Source organism: Arabidopsis thaliana, chromosome 3 (genome assembly GCF_000001735.4).
Source record: "Arabidopsis thaliana chromosome 3, partial sequence".
In the NCBI taxonomy this organism is placed as follows: domain Eukaryota; kingdom Viridiplantae; phylum Streptophyta; class Magnoliopsida; order Brassicales; family Brassicaceae; genus Arabidopsis; species Arabidopsis thaliana.
The window spans coordinates 10474551-10488615 of NC_003074.8; the positions used below are offsets into that span (position 1 = coordinate 10474551).

The 14065-nt window shown below is 36.4% G+C and overlaps 1 protein-coding gene, 2 long non-coding RNA genes, 2 other non-coding genes and 1 pseudogene across 10 annotated transcripts; 2 read left to right on the forward strand and 4 right to left on the reverse strand.

The window, feature by feature from the left end:
• The first annotated feature begins 3432 nt into the window (after positions 1 to 3432).
• On the forward strand, positions 3433 to 10382 carry AT3G00470. Of its 2 annotated transcripts, NR_143819.1 has the most exons (19): positions 3433 to 3605; positions 3701 to 3929; positions 4026 to 4250; positions 4388 to 4466; positions 4571 to 4829; positions 4919 to 5193; positions 5348 to 5460; positions 5860 to 5927; positions 6157 to 6251; positions 6373 to 6793; positions 6902 to 7133; positions 7226 to 7353; positions 7542 to 7637; positions 7719 to 7857; positions 7962 to 8038; positions 8124 to 8842; positions 8940 to 9133; positions 9211 to 9298; positions 9431 to 10382. It is a non-coding gene; the product is annotated as an uncharacterized misc_RNA (transcript). The 2 variants fall into 2 exon arrangements; NR_143820.1 differs by having other exon boundaries at positions 6376 to 6793; positions 7054 to 7133; positions 7719 to 7813; positions 7910 to 8038; positions 8124 to 9133.
• On the reverse strand, positions 3656 to 9149 carry AT3G28153 (annotated as a pseudogene; the record flags this gene model as incomplete). The annotated part of the gene is made up of 1 exon: positions 3656 to 9149.
• AT3G05385 lies at positions 9608 to 9828 on the reverse strand. Its single transcript, NR_141173.1, has one exon. It is a non-coding gene; the product is annotated as an other RNA (long non-coding RNA).
• AT3G05395 lies at positions 9641 to 9864 on the forward strand. Its single transcript, NR_141174.1, has one exon. It is a non-coding gene; the product is annotated as an other RNA (long non-coding RNA).
• On the reverse strand, positions 10231 to 11441 carry AT3G28155 (uncharacterized protein; the record flags this gene model as incomplete). Of its 2 annotated transcripts, NM_001338947.1 has the most annotated exons (8): positions 10231 to 10285; positions 10387 to 10485; positions 10589 to 10645; positions 10725 to 10803; positions 10880 to 10954; positions 11065 to 11131; positions 11235 to 11318; positions 11412 to 11441. In NM_001338947.1, 5 exons carry the CDS (start codon positions 11439 to 11441, stop codon positions 10751 to 10753), a joined length of 309 nt encoding a protein of 102 aa, NP_001319663.1. In that variant the 3' UTR covers positions 10231 to 10285; positions 10387 to 10485; positions 10589 to 10645; positions 10725 to 10750. The 2 variants fall into 2 exon arrangements, with proteins under 2 accessions (NP_001319663.1, NP_001327747.1); NM_001338948.1 differs by lacking the exons at positions 10231 to 10285; positions 11235 to 11318 and having other exon boundaries at positions 10412 to 10485; positions 10622 to 10645.
• Positions 11442 to 12770: 1329 nt separating this feature from the next.
• On the reverse strand, positions 12771 to 13506 carry AT3G00480. Of its 3 annotated transcripts, NR_143821.1 has the most exons (3): positions 13314 to 13391; positions 12983 to 13189; positions 12771 to 12884 (listed from the first exon to the last, which is right to left on the reverse strand). It is a non-coding gene; the product is annotated as an uncharacterized misc_RNA (transcript). The 3 variants fall into 3 exon arrangements; NR_143822.1 differs by lacking the exon at positions 13314 to 13391 and adding an exon at positions 13494 to 13506 and having other exon boundaries at positions 12861 to 13163; NR_143823.1 differs by lacking the exon at positions 13314 to 13391 and adding an exon at positions 13460 to 13506 and having other exon boundaries at positions 12861 to 13129.
• Positions 13507 to 14065: the final 559 nt, after the last annotated feature.

Sequence of the window (14065 nt, forward strand, 5' to 3'; positions counted from 1 at the left end):
ATCTAACTGCATATGCCAACTGATGTTCGTTTAAGTACAATTTTGCAGACAAGTTAGATGGAGCATCCAAATGCGTTTGACAATCTCATCCAAAAAAGACTATTTTTTAAGATGCATCTTGAGTTTAGATGGATGCATCATCCTCAGTTAAAAACCAACAAAGTTATAAATATGAAAACTTTTTGACAACAGAATAATAATTACTAGACTTATATGGGATCCTGTTTTCAAAAAAAGAAAAAAAAGAAAAAAAAGACTTATATGGGATCCAATAAATGTTATTTGAAGTCAATTACACGACGATTATATAAAAGTTTGATATTTGTCTATCTTGCGTCCTCAAAAAAATACTGATGGGTTTAAACACATAAATTAGCTTTTCTATTCAAGACATTTTGGTAAAAGTGTGATCTTTTTTATTTTTTTTCTATGGTAAAAGTGTGATCTATTCAAAGGATTAGGGGTTGCCATGCCACATTCGTAGTAGTTTAGTGAGATCAAGAGCATAATTAAAATATTGAAGATTTTACAAATGCTTTATCTCGTCAAAAGGAAGCATTATAAGTATGACCAAACCCGCGACTTGATAATTTCAGACTCAAGCTAAGGTTTTTTTGTTTAAATTTTACTTGATTCTCTCAAAGATGAAAAAAAAAAACTACATAGGAGTTTGAAACAAAGCATACGAAAGGAAGAATAAGAACTCAATTCCCTTCGTTCCGCCGGTTAAAAGAACAGTCATGCTTTGAAGATTAATCCACTAGTTAATCATTAATTGTTGTGTGACACTAACTAAAACTAAAGATAGAAGCTAGAACAATTTAGAAAGAACCAGTCATATCTAAAAATACAGAGTGATAGATTAATGATGGTTGATTAGTAGTCCAATATGGTAGCGTTTTTTGGACTTAAGCGAGTGTTAGCTATGTGCTGCATTCTAGCTTTTAATTTCTCATCATTGATGTCAAAATTGAATAAATGGGCATTATCCATGTAAGTGTGGTTTTAATTCGGAATATTTTTACCTAAATCGAAAAAAACGATTGTCTAACCGAACCAAATTACCTAAACCCTAAACCTCTATTTCAAGTCGTTTCAGGACTCTTTTACCCAAACCGAGTAATCCGAATTACCGAAATTCTAAACTAAACCGGACTGATTGGACCCATTACCCAAGCATACTACAGTAAAACCTCTATAAATTAATAATGTCGGGATCCTGAAAAAATTTATTAATTTAGAGAGGTATTAATTTATCGATAAATTATTAATTTATGGAGAGATTTTATAAATTTTGTAATTTTTTACAAAAATGTGATCTAAAAGGTACTTTTTCTATACAATCAATAATTTTTCTAAAAATCATTACAAGTAGAAAACCATTATTAGGTTTAAAAACAAAAACAAAAACTTTTTTATACGTAGAAAAATTATTAGAATTGAATTTTACAAAGAATTAATATAAATTAAAGAAAAACAGTACTAAAGTCATATTTTACTAAGTTTTACATAATATATAATCATAAATATAAATATATATTCATAAATTTATACAATTATTAATTTATAATATTGATGAGACCATATATTTACATAGGATTTTAAAAAAATATATTATCTTATTAATTTATCGATTTGTATCAATTTTTACACTAGTCCCAACTCGGGACCAGAAAAATTTATTAATTTATAGAGGTTATTAATTTATCGAGTATTAATTTATGAAAAATATTAATTTATCGAGTATTAAGGAGTGAATCCATTCATTCACCCCTTTTTAATGACCAATTAGAATTTGACATGTCATCTATTAAAGAATAAATAAATTAAAATCAACCAAACAAAAGAAATTAAGAAAACAAATTCTGTAAAATTTTAATTAAAGAAATTATTTGTTTGGCTTTATAAAATAGTTTTAGGGTTTATATTTTGTGATTAAACAAAATTATATTTTGGTTTGGGTTGATAAAATAGTGGTTAGGGTTTATATTTTGTGGTTAAACAAAATTATATTTTGGTTTGGGTTGATAAAATAGTGGTTAGGGTTTAGATTTTGTGATTAAACAAAATTATATTTTGGTTTGGGTTGATAAAATAGTGGTTAGAGTTTAGATTTTGTGATTAAAACGAAATTATATTTCGGTTTGGGTTAATAAAATAGTGGTTATGGTTTAAATTTTGTGATTAAAGCGAAATTATATTTCGGTTTGGGTTGATAAAATAGTGATTATAGTTTATATTTTGTGATTAAAACAAAATTATATTTTGGTTTGGGTTGATAAAATAGCGGTTAGGGTTTAGATTTTGTGATTAAACGAAATTATATTTTGGTTTGGGTTGATTAAAGAGTGGTTAAGATTTAGATTTTGTGATTAAATTTATTTATTCTTTAAATAGATAACATGTCAAATTCTTATTGGTTAACTAAAAGGGGGTGAATGAATGGATTCACCTCCTAGGGATGAACCCAAGAATTGTTCTTAATTTATAGAGGTTATACTGTAGTCTGTAATTGCTTATATTAAGGTTTAGGTTGATTTAACAAAATGTTAGACTCAGTTCAGCTTAAAAGTAATCAGAAAATTTCTTCTCAATTTGTTCGTCTTCTCTCATCTCCGATTTTCAGATAATTCTCTATTCCTTCCTCGCAATAAGTCTCATTTCGTTTTGGGATTCATCTCGGTTTGTTCATCAACTGTTTTTATGGACATCTATTTTCTTTATACTAGTAAGAAAAAGTGAAAAACATATAAGTTGCGAATTGCGATATACCTCTTTGTCTAGAAGTTTTTGTTGTTTAAGGAATATCACATTACAACAACACCAACAATAACAACAAAATGCTACATCGAGAAAAGATGATTTTTACATAAAGAAAGTTAAAACAATGTTCCATCAACTAAGATTAGAAAGACCAAACGTCGTTAGCTCAATTGGTAAAGATCCTAGGCGAATCTTAGAGGTCGCCGATTCGAGTGACGCTTGGGACGAAACTAATATTACATGCTGTGGTTTCGGGTCAGGGGGGAGGTTACGGGTTTCGGCCCAAAACTTCCAGATATTCAAAAAAAAAAAAAACTAAAATTAGAAAGGAGAAAAAAATGTGTATTAAAATGTGAAAATTAATACATAGTTATTGCGGAAGATATACACACTAATAATCACTCGTTTACGTGATAAAGGTGCAAAAAAATGAATTGCAACAAGATATTCCATATTGAAAAATATAAGAATGCTAATTGAGATACTTGTTTTTTCCAGCAAAATTAATTTATATTGAATACAACAAAGTAGATAGCCAAGGTGGTGGCATAATACAACCAGAGAATTGAGATGCTTTTAACAGAAAAAAGAAATACCAAAAATTGATAGTAAAAAAGATAAATAGCATTATAATCGGGGAACATTTTGTTTTTTTTTTTTTGGGCAAAAGACTTTTCCATTAAACGAAGATTAAGGAGATAAACAAACAGTCTTCGACTAACGCTGATTTGGCGATAACATCGGCTCTCCGATTCAGATCGTGATTGATAAAACAAAAGGAAACATTCGAAAAAGGAGGATAGAGAAAGGATGTCGTGAAGAATCCCATGGAGCTCAATCGGGTGAGTTCCTTCATTGATTGCTTTGATTAACGTTTGAGAATCATATATCCTTATATATTGGTGAATTTGAAATTGATCGCCTGGTTGATTGCTAGGTGAAGGGCCATTGCTTCTGCCATGAGCGGCGAACTGATGAACTGGACCGATCCACCTTCCATAAATTCAATTTTCCACAGAGGATCGAACATTATCCAGCCAAGACCAGCTTTGTGCGAATCCTCTTTCCACGCTGCATCCGAGAAAACCCTAATTGTATCTAACTGAATAACCGGTGTCAGGACTGGAACTCGGAGGGCCTGCGGTGGTGTTGCTAAACTCTGTGCGGTAATCCACTCTTTTGCTTGAACCATGGCTTGTGATATAACATCAGATGCCTTTACTTGACGGTTTTCAAAAATCTTCTTATTCCTTGTGGTCCAGATTGACCATAGAAGCCAAGGGAATAGAGGTCCATTGACTAAGCCCGTCGGTAGTAAAACCACAAAAGTTCTGGATGCTTCAATGATTGCTCTTAGAGAGGTGTTGTGGACAAACACAGGAAGCTGTTTAAACGAAGCCTTAGCCCAGACTTGTTTGACGAAGCTGCAAAAAAAGAAGAGATGATTCATAGATTCCTCAAGACCACAATGGGGACAAGTCGCTGTGGTATTGATTCCTCTAAACTTCAGATTCTCTCCAATAGGGATTGCATTTTTCATTGCTTTACACATGAAGAATTAACTTTTGGGGCTGTTTTTGTCTTCCAAATCTCTTTTTGCCAATTGAATCCTTGTTGATTGCAGGATTGAAGAGTTAACTTCCTGTTCTTCTCATTTGCAATGTGGTATCCCGACTTTGCAGAATAATCACCAGTCTTAGAAGGTAACCACGCATACTTGTCTCTTGCGCCTAGTTTACTTGGTATAATTTCCAAGATTGTATCTTCATAGGCTGGCAGGATTTGAGCAATTTTCTCTCTATTCCAGGTGAAGCTTCTTGGACAGAGGAGTTGTGAGAATAGCATCTCATGAGTTTGATGGGTGGGAGGTCCCATTGGTTGCAGGGGTATAGAGGAGGAGAGCCAAAGATCATCCCAAATTCTCGTGTTCTGTCCATTTCCAATTGCTCTACCAAGCTGAGTTTTCAATAAGTCTCCAATTGCTTTACCAAGCTGAGTTTTCAAGAAAACCATCTGAATTGCAATACTTCCCCATGAGAACTTTAGCGAGTAAACAAGATGGTTTGGTAAGCAAACGCCAACTTATCTTTGCTAATAAAGCCTCATTAAAACTTTTAATGTCTCGAAATCCTAATCCTCCATCCCTCTTGGATAGAGTTAATTTTGACCATGAAATCCAAGCCATTTTATGTTTCTCGTCGGAGCCATCCCACCAAAACCTTGTCAAAGCCGACTGAATACCTTTATAGAGCGATCCTGGAAGCTTGAAGCTAGACATAGTATAAGTCGGCATCGATGCTAGGACGGACTGTAACAATGTAGCCTTGCCTGCGCTTGATAGGAATTTTGAAGACCAGCTGAGAGCTCGCTGTCTTGTTCGGTCTATGATAAGATTGAACAAATCTTTTTTCTTCCTTCCAAAGAGTTCAGGTAACCCTAAGTACTTTCCCAGACCGCTTTCCTTTTGGATTCTGAGAACTTGTTTAGCCAAAATTCTTGCTTCTTCACTAGTCTTTGAAGAGAAAGTTATGGCTGATTTCTCTGTCTTAATCATTTAACCTGAAGCTTCCTCATATTTATGCAGGATAGACATAAGTTCTAGGCAACTCTTTCTGTCAGATCGGCAAAAGCACATGGTGTCATCTGCAAAGAGCAGATGGTTCACTCTTGGACTGCCTAATGCAACTCTAATTCCAGGTAATTTTCCTTCTGCTTGAGCTTTTAGACAAAGACCTGAAAGGACCTCACTACAAAGGATGAAAAGGTAGGGTGAGAGGGTATCTCCCAGTCTTATTCCTCTGGTTGGAGTCACTGATCCTTGAGCTGATCCATTGAGTAGAAAAGAATAGGAGACTGTGTCAATGCATTGCATAATCCAGTTTACCCATTTAGGATGGAACCCCAACCTCTCAAGAACTAATCTGATAAAATCCCATTCAAGACGATCATATGCTTTGCTCATATCAGTTTTCACTGCCATATAGCATATCTTTTCTGCTCCCGAGAGTGTAGAACTTCATGAGTGATTAAGACATTATCTGTGATTGCTCGATTAGGAACAAAAGCTGATTGATTCTCTGCAACTATGTTTTGCAGGACTGGTTGAAGTCTCTTGGAAAGCAGCTTAGAGATAATCTTGTAAAACGCGGTGCAGAGGGCAATAGGTCTGTATTCAGCAACCTTTGTAGGGCTTAAGATCTTTGGAATAAGTCGTATATGAGTTGCATTTATTCGCCTTGGTAGATGACTCGATGAGAAAAAAATTTGCACCTCCAAAATGATTTGAGGGACCACAGTTTCCTAATTAGATTGAAAAAAGCTTGCTAAAAACCCATCAGGGCCTGGAGCTTTGTCTAGATGTATTGCATAACAAGCTTTTTCTTATTTATGCAGAGGAGGGCATAGCTATTAGGATCTCATTTGTTTCATTTGAGATGCGTGGAAGAATGGCTTCATTAACAGTAGAGAGTCTGTCTCCTTCCTGAGAGGTGAAGAGTTTATGAAAATACTCAGTGAAAACTATAAGTATTTCACTTTCTTTGTACACTGGTTGGGATTCAGCATTTTCAATGACGGAAAACTTATTGATTGCCTTTCTGCCTCTTGTAGCAGCATGGAAATATTCAGTATTCTTGTCTCCTAAAGCCAGCCAAAGTTGGCGATTTCGTTGCTTCCAAAATGCTTCTTCGGCCTTATAGGCTAAAAGAAGAGTATTATTTAGAGAGGAGATTAACTCAGCACTGTTTGTGGGACTAGACATGGCCTTGTCAAGCTTTTGTTTGTAGTCCTCTATCAGTTTTTGGCTGTTCTGATGTGCTTCTCTTGACCATCGGATTATACTAGCACGACATCTATTAATCTTCTCCTCAACTGATTCTTGATCATCGAAGCTCCAAGCCTCTGAGATAAGTAACCTAACTTCCTCGTTATCCCTTAGGCGACGATCATATCTAAATAATCCCTTCTTTTTCTTTTTCTTCAGATCAAAGTGAGTGATAAGCGGTCGATGATCAGATCCTTCAAATCTCAGGTAATCACTTCTACCAGAAGGATACTCTTCTGCCCATGCAGTATTAGACATGGCTCTATCTAGTCTACAGTGAACTAGGTGCTCATTTCTTGTGCCTCGCCAAGACAGAAAGTTTCCAGAATGTCTTAAGTCAAACAAGTCACATGTTGACATGAATGATCTAAGATCCACAAAAGATCCAACAGGTCTTTTGATTCCTCCTTCTTTTTCTGATGGTTCAATGATATCATTAAAATCTCCTGTTATAAACCATGGTTCAGAACGGTTGGTTCCCAAATCAGTGAGTTGATTCCAAATAAGCTTTCTTTTTGATCTATCAGGTTCACCATATAGGAAAGTGGTAAAAAATCCTTTTTCTTCTGCTTTTATTAGAGTATCAATGAAATTTTGGCAGGAGAAAACGATTTCTACTTCAATTTCTTGTTTCCATAGCAGGGCAAGTCCTCCACCTCCAGGGCTGTGAGGAGTAACTAGGTGAATTGCTACTTAACCCAATCCAATGAGAGCAGTGAGGACGACAGCATCTGGATTTTTCGTCTCCATGAGGAATAGGATTTCTGGTGAGATATTCTTCTTTATCTCATCCAGTCTATGAGCTGTTATGGGATTCCCCAACCCACAACAGTTCCAACTTGCCACTTTTAAGGAAGAGGATTGGATGGATGTTGAAAATCCATCCTACCTTTTGCAATAGCTGGTATGATTTTTGTCTTAGGAGGTACCTAACTTGTTGATGGGATATTTGCAGGATTCTGTCTTCTTCTAGAGGGGGAGCCATTACTGTGAGAAGGTACAGAATCTGCCTGTGCAGTTGTTAGTCTGGTTAGAGCGGACTTCCTCTTGGGTGAGCCTTGTGTAATACAGAGTTGTTTCTTACTCAACTTTGATCCCACTAATCTCATAGGGCTTTTATTAACCGGTTTAGGAGTAGGCGGTCTGCCTCTTTTTTCTTCACCATAGGAGCTTGGAGTGCTTGGTTATCCTCTAAGATTGGGGCCTGAATCGCTTCCACCAATGATGGTTGGTGAGCTTGAGCTGCTGCAGAGATAATATTAGCTGCTGTGGTAGCCATCAGACCTACTTCTTCTCCCTGATTAACTCTGTGTCTTCTTGCAGCACTTTCAGTAGGGTCATTACAATTAATGTATTGTACCGTTACATCTCGCAGCTCTCCCATAACTTCCGCAGTTGTAGGGATAGGCGGTGGTTTGAGAATGTTGTCATTAGTCATTTCGCGTTCGAGAGGTGGCCTTCTGTTTCTAGATGATTCCGAGATTTCTTGATGAATGTTGTCTTTTGAATAGAGTTTTTCTCTTTCTCTCCATTGAAGGTTTGGAGAGGATGGTTTGTCATGATATCGTTCTTGCGGTTTCGAGTGAGTTCTAGCATCTCTAGTTGAATCTCCTCTATAGTAGTCTTGGGACTTGGAAGGTGATCTCCTGTAACTTGGGGTTCTGTAGTCAAGGGATCTCCTGTCTGAATGTCTTTGCTGAGAGAGACCAGAAAATCTGTGAGCTCTACGATCTGATGAACTGCCATCATTTCTTCGAGTATGTCCTGAAGGTACTTGAGAGATGTGTCTGTTATTTGAGAGATTCCCACTTTGGGACTTGTTTCTTGAGGAGAGCTGTTCTCTTTATGGCGGTAGAGGAGGTAGTGAACTCTGGTTTTGAGATTTTCTACTTGACTGCAAACCAGGACAGTTGGATTTCTCATGTGATAGCCTGTTGCAGTGGGAGCAGTGCTTTTTTAATCTTTTGTATTCCAGCGTCACCAGAGCTTCACTGCCATCCGGGAAGTCAATCATTGCATCTTTTACAGGAGGTTGCAGACCATTCACTAGGACTTTAACTCTTGCTACCGCTGGAGTAAGTTCATGATCAACTAGTTCACCCGCTAGACCACCAATGTCAATTAGCATTTTGGGTTTCAAGTAGTGAAGAGGGATTCCTTGAACATCAATCCAGAAGGGAATCTCGGAGGAGAAATTATCTGATATAACAGGTTCCTATCTCTGTAGAATTACCATCCAATCATCAAAATGATAAGGTCTGCTGTTTAGAACCTTGAGCAAGTCTTCCTCAAAGTCAAAACAAAACTGGAAGCGTCCCCTGCCAAGATCTGACCCAATGGCTTTTCCATTCAGATTCCATCTGCTAGAGAGAAAAGGTATAAGGGACCACAGGCGTTGTTGCACTGCAGGATTTGTGAGACGTCCTATGAGGGTAAGAGAGTTTTTTTGGACCAAATCTGAGGTATCCAGCTGCGGAGCCTTGAGTCTTTTCCGGGAAGGCTGAGAGTAGTAGTCATCAGCTATCGCTTTTCCTTTAGCATAATAAGGTATGCGGCGATCCATCTTCTAATTTAGTCCTGAACAAGCTTTAATTTTGAACAGTTCTTGGGCTTGAACTTTGCAGGATGAGACAAGAAGGTAGAGATCTTTTTGTGAGGAGGCAGCTTTTGTAGAAGTTTCAGAGATGGTTCAAAGATAGTTCTTCACACTAGGTGAGATTTTCCTGAAATTTTTTCAAATGGTTCTTCACAAAAAGTGAGACTGTTCTCTATCCAAACCGGACAGAAAGTTTCTAGATAAAATTCCAGGAACTAAAAGAGTAATGACAAACATTCCTTCTTCAGGGTAATTGCATTCATTGCAAACAAACATCACACAAAGTAACACAAAGTACAAGGAGTACAAGATATAGAAGTTTAGATATCGTTTGGGCAGTTGTTTGGACTGCATTCAATGAGAAATAAACAACCTCTTTTAAGGGAGAGGAAACTCTTTAAGCAGCCGTTAAAGAAGAGAGACCTTCCTCACGGGAAGAGGGGCGTCTCCTACGCCGGCTCCTCCGTGGGAATTCGCCGGAAAGATGGTTTTTTGGGTTGTTTTTGATAGAACTTCTATTTTGGGTAAACAAAAGTGGGTGAGAATTTCTGTTTTTAGTAAAAAGGTTTGGTTTAAATCTGGTTTTTCAAAAAGTAGTAACTAGAAATAGAATCTCGAAACTCATGCGAGGGAAAGTTTTTTTAGCTTTCTTTCTCCTCTTCCTATATTTTCTATTCCCTCATATCGGGGAACAATTTCTATGAATTGTTATTGACATTAAATTATAGTAAATTAGAGAGAAAGTATTTGTTCGTTTTTGTCGATTATATCCATGAGAACTCTTGTTTCAGGTGATTGTGTTTGTCGATTTTTTTTGTTGTGTTTCGTGGCATGTGAAGTTTTTGTTTGAAGTGTGGAGTTTTTGTCGATTTGTTTTGTTGTGTTTCGTGGCATGTGAAGTTTTATAGTTTGAGTGTAGAGTTTTAGTTTTGTTTGATTATTTTTTGTTGTGTATTTGTGATTGTGAAGTTTTTTTATCTGTCGTGTTTGTGTATTTGGTGCGAGTATTTTTGTCTTGAGAAGAGAGACATGGAGATTTTACCTGCCTCTTCATTTGTTCTGGACTACGGGATTTGCCTTGACGACTTTGGTAACCAAAAGACCTGTACACATGCATGAAGCAAGAGAAATATCAAATAAGAGACTAAAAAACAGAGAAAATTATTTGACCCTTTATGTAAAAGAAACATGAGGAACAACTTACCTTAATATGAAGTATCTAAGAAACTGTTTGGCTCTCCCAAGTCTTCGAGAATACGATTCCATACTTAATTTGATATCTTGCCCCTTAAGTGTTGTAGCTCTGCAATAAGGAATGCCAATATTTTTTTTTTAACTTACAAATTGAATACAAAAGAAAATATGTGAAGAGACGGATGAAACTAACTGATCTTGCTTCAAGGTACCACTAGAAGTAGATTATGGAATATTTGAAACACCTTTTGATACTGGCCCCGCCGAAGCTTTTGATGATTCAAGTCGTTAGTAGAGAGGAGAGAACATGTTAATCAGACAACCAGATCATGAAGATTGGAGAGGTACCTTGAACAAATCCTGGTCTTGCTTTTTCAAGCACAAGAGCTAGTGATGAGCCTTTTATATCTTTGATATTCATTTCCATCTGAGAAAAATGCATACGACTAATCCGATATTAGGTTCAAGCCACGAATAGAACAAGCTAACCCAAGGATACCTACCGTGTCTTGTCCACTGACTCTCCAGATCTCGGAAAGGCATCCTTCCACTATTTTTCGCAGATCTTCTGGTTGGTCCTGGAAATATCAGTAGAAACATAACAGAGTAATAATTATTACAAACAGACTTATTTAGTGATTCAAGATAATGAGGCGGTATAAATATTTTAGATCAGTCACAGACTCACCATCACTGCGGTTACTTGCAGGTTTCAGTAAATGTGTAGCATCCACAAAGTCACTTAATCCAGCAACCTGTTTTGTCAAGCAATCAAAAAGATCTATAAAAACCACTTTTAGTGGTATTAGAATCTGCATTAACAGGATACAAAAGACTTGTTTAAAGAAGTTCACCAACCATTTTATCAACAACAGCCAAGGTAAATTCTCTCATGTGCTTTATGTTGTTAGTGAGGCATTTCAGAACATCAGACAAAATTCCCTAAACTAGATCATTCAAGTATTTGGTAAAAATGGCAGGCATTGATATTTTACAATGTAAAAGTATTTTCAACGCTTGACATGTATCCCTAACCTTGCTCGCCTTCTTGACAGCTGGTCCCATGGCTGCTGCAACACCTCCAATGGTAGTCAATGTTTGCATCACAAGACTAAAAGTTGTCCCCGTGGACCACCGAATAATTCTACTACTGAACATGATACGAACGGTACATATAACAATTATAAGGATTCATGACTAATTATGTAATGAAAAAAAAAACTTAAATAACAGAGAATTATAGAAAAATTCCTGAGTTCATACCAGTTCCATTTGGTTGGATACGTTTATTAGCCCCTTCCAGAATTTTATTACAGCTTCAATTGGATCCAAACGTATCTACAAAAATTTAAAACACTCAGTTTCAACTCTACAGCTTAGAATAATTTTTTCACAAAAGAATTGTTAGCAACAAAAAAAGATTTCAAAATCAGGAATCTCAAAGCCTTTTTACCGACGTCTATCTAACTCTCTTCGGTGCCGCAGTCCCCTGATGAACAACAGACAAGTAAAAACAAGAAATCTAAAAGACCATCCACAAAAATGAACCAAACAAACACATGTTAGGCAAAGCAGAAGTAGCTTAAAAGGAATTCGTAAGTTTCAAAAGTGAGACACCAAAGTCATCAACTGCCGAAACAATCCAGAATAAGCCTTCACTATGAACCTTGGGATTGTTGTGCTCTTTCATGATTCTGCAAAGCTACAAACAAAAGTCATGAATCATCATTGTGATCAGATTAAAATGAAAGTCGATAGAAAATTTACCGAACCAGCACAAACCCTTTCGATCAGCTGCTTCACAAAAAGAAGTAGGCCACTTCATTGTAGAGGCTCATATCTTTATATCTGAAACTGAGCCAAGAAAGAATTTTGTAAGAAAAAGATAAAACTGACGTCTAAATACAGCATTCAGTTTCTAAAAGTTACTTTTTCTTCTTCTATTACTAACCTGTAATGCAAAGTATGACACATTTCTTTTGCCGCAGTTGAAGATATGAGTGATGATTTGCAGAACCTGCTTTTCCAAGTAATATTCTCAGGGAATAATTCGATAATTACATATAAGAAGATTTTAAATGGAGTAACAAGCATACCTCACATTTTTTCTCATTTTAACCTGGAGCTGCACCTGCACACAACAACCGACCAAGATTTCCTCTGACTTGTCTAGTTCTTCTAGAACTTCTATCTCTTCTTTCAAAGTCAAAGTTGATGCACGGCAATATAATATAATGCAAAATCATCAAACTCAGTAATAATTAACAAAAAAAAAGAGCTAAAAAAGAGCTTCAGTGGCATGTTGTCAAGATGCACAGCCCCACGACAAAAATTAGCAGCCAAGGTACATTCTCTCACGTGCTTCTTGTTGTCACTTATCACCGAGAGACGTTTCAGAGAAATTATGAATGTGCAAGCGAAGCAAGTATGTAGTATGTATGAATGTATGTATGTGTGGATGCATCATGCATTATGCATGAATGTGCTAAAAAAGAGCTTCAGTGGCATGTGCTAATGAGGCTTTGATATGAATACAATGCAACATGGAACATAGCATGGATATCAAATGCAGTAACAGAATAAAAAATACTATAATTCAGTGGCATGTTGTCAAGATGCACAGCCCCACGACAAAAATTAGCAGCCAAGGTACATTCTCTCACGTGCTTCTTGTTGTCACTTATCACCGAGAGACGTTTCAGAGAAATTATGAATGTGCAAGCGAAGCAAGTATGTAGTATGTATGAATGTATGTATGTGTGGATGCATCATGCATTATGCATGAATGTGCTAAAAAAGAGCTTCAGTGGCATGTGCTAATGAGGCTTTGATATGAATACAATGCAACATAGCATGGATATCAAATGCAGTAACAGAATAAAAAATACTATAATTTAACAAGCAGAAGAGATGCGTAAGGAAGATATCACCAGCAATGTTGTCAAGATTCACAGCCCCACGACACAAATGAGCAGCCAAGGTACATTCTATCACGTGCTTCTTGTTGTCACTTATTACCAAGAGACAGAGAAATTAGGAATGTGCAAGGGAAGCATGTAGTATGTATGAATGTATGAATGTATGTATGTGTGAATGCATCATGCATTATGCATGAATGTATGAATGCATCATGCATGAATGAATGATGCATGAATGCATGAATGAATGATGCATGAATGCATGAATGAATGATGCATGAATGTATGAATGCATGAATGCATGAATGTATGAATGCATGAATGCATGTATTAATGCATGAATGCATGCATGAATGTATGAATGCATGAATGAATGATGCATGAATGTATGAATGCATGAATGCATCATGCATTATGCATGAATGTATGAATGCATGAATGCATGTATTAATGTATGCATGTATGTGTGAATGTATGCATGTATGAGTGAATGCATGAATGAACGTCTCTTTTCTTCAAGCGAGGAAGACCTGAAACGATAGAAAAAGTGTGAATGCATGAATGCATGGATTAATGTATGCATGTATGTGTGAATGTATGCATGTATGAGTGAATGCATGAATGAACGTCTCTTTTCTTCAAGCGAGGAAGACCTGAAACGATAGAAAAAGTAAACCATAAGAACAAGAATAAGAATCAAACCAGAGATAAAGTGATGCAGAACAAATCTAAACTGAAAGCAGAGCAGCAGAAAGCCATTTTTTATATTCG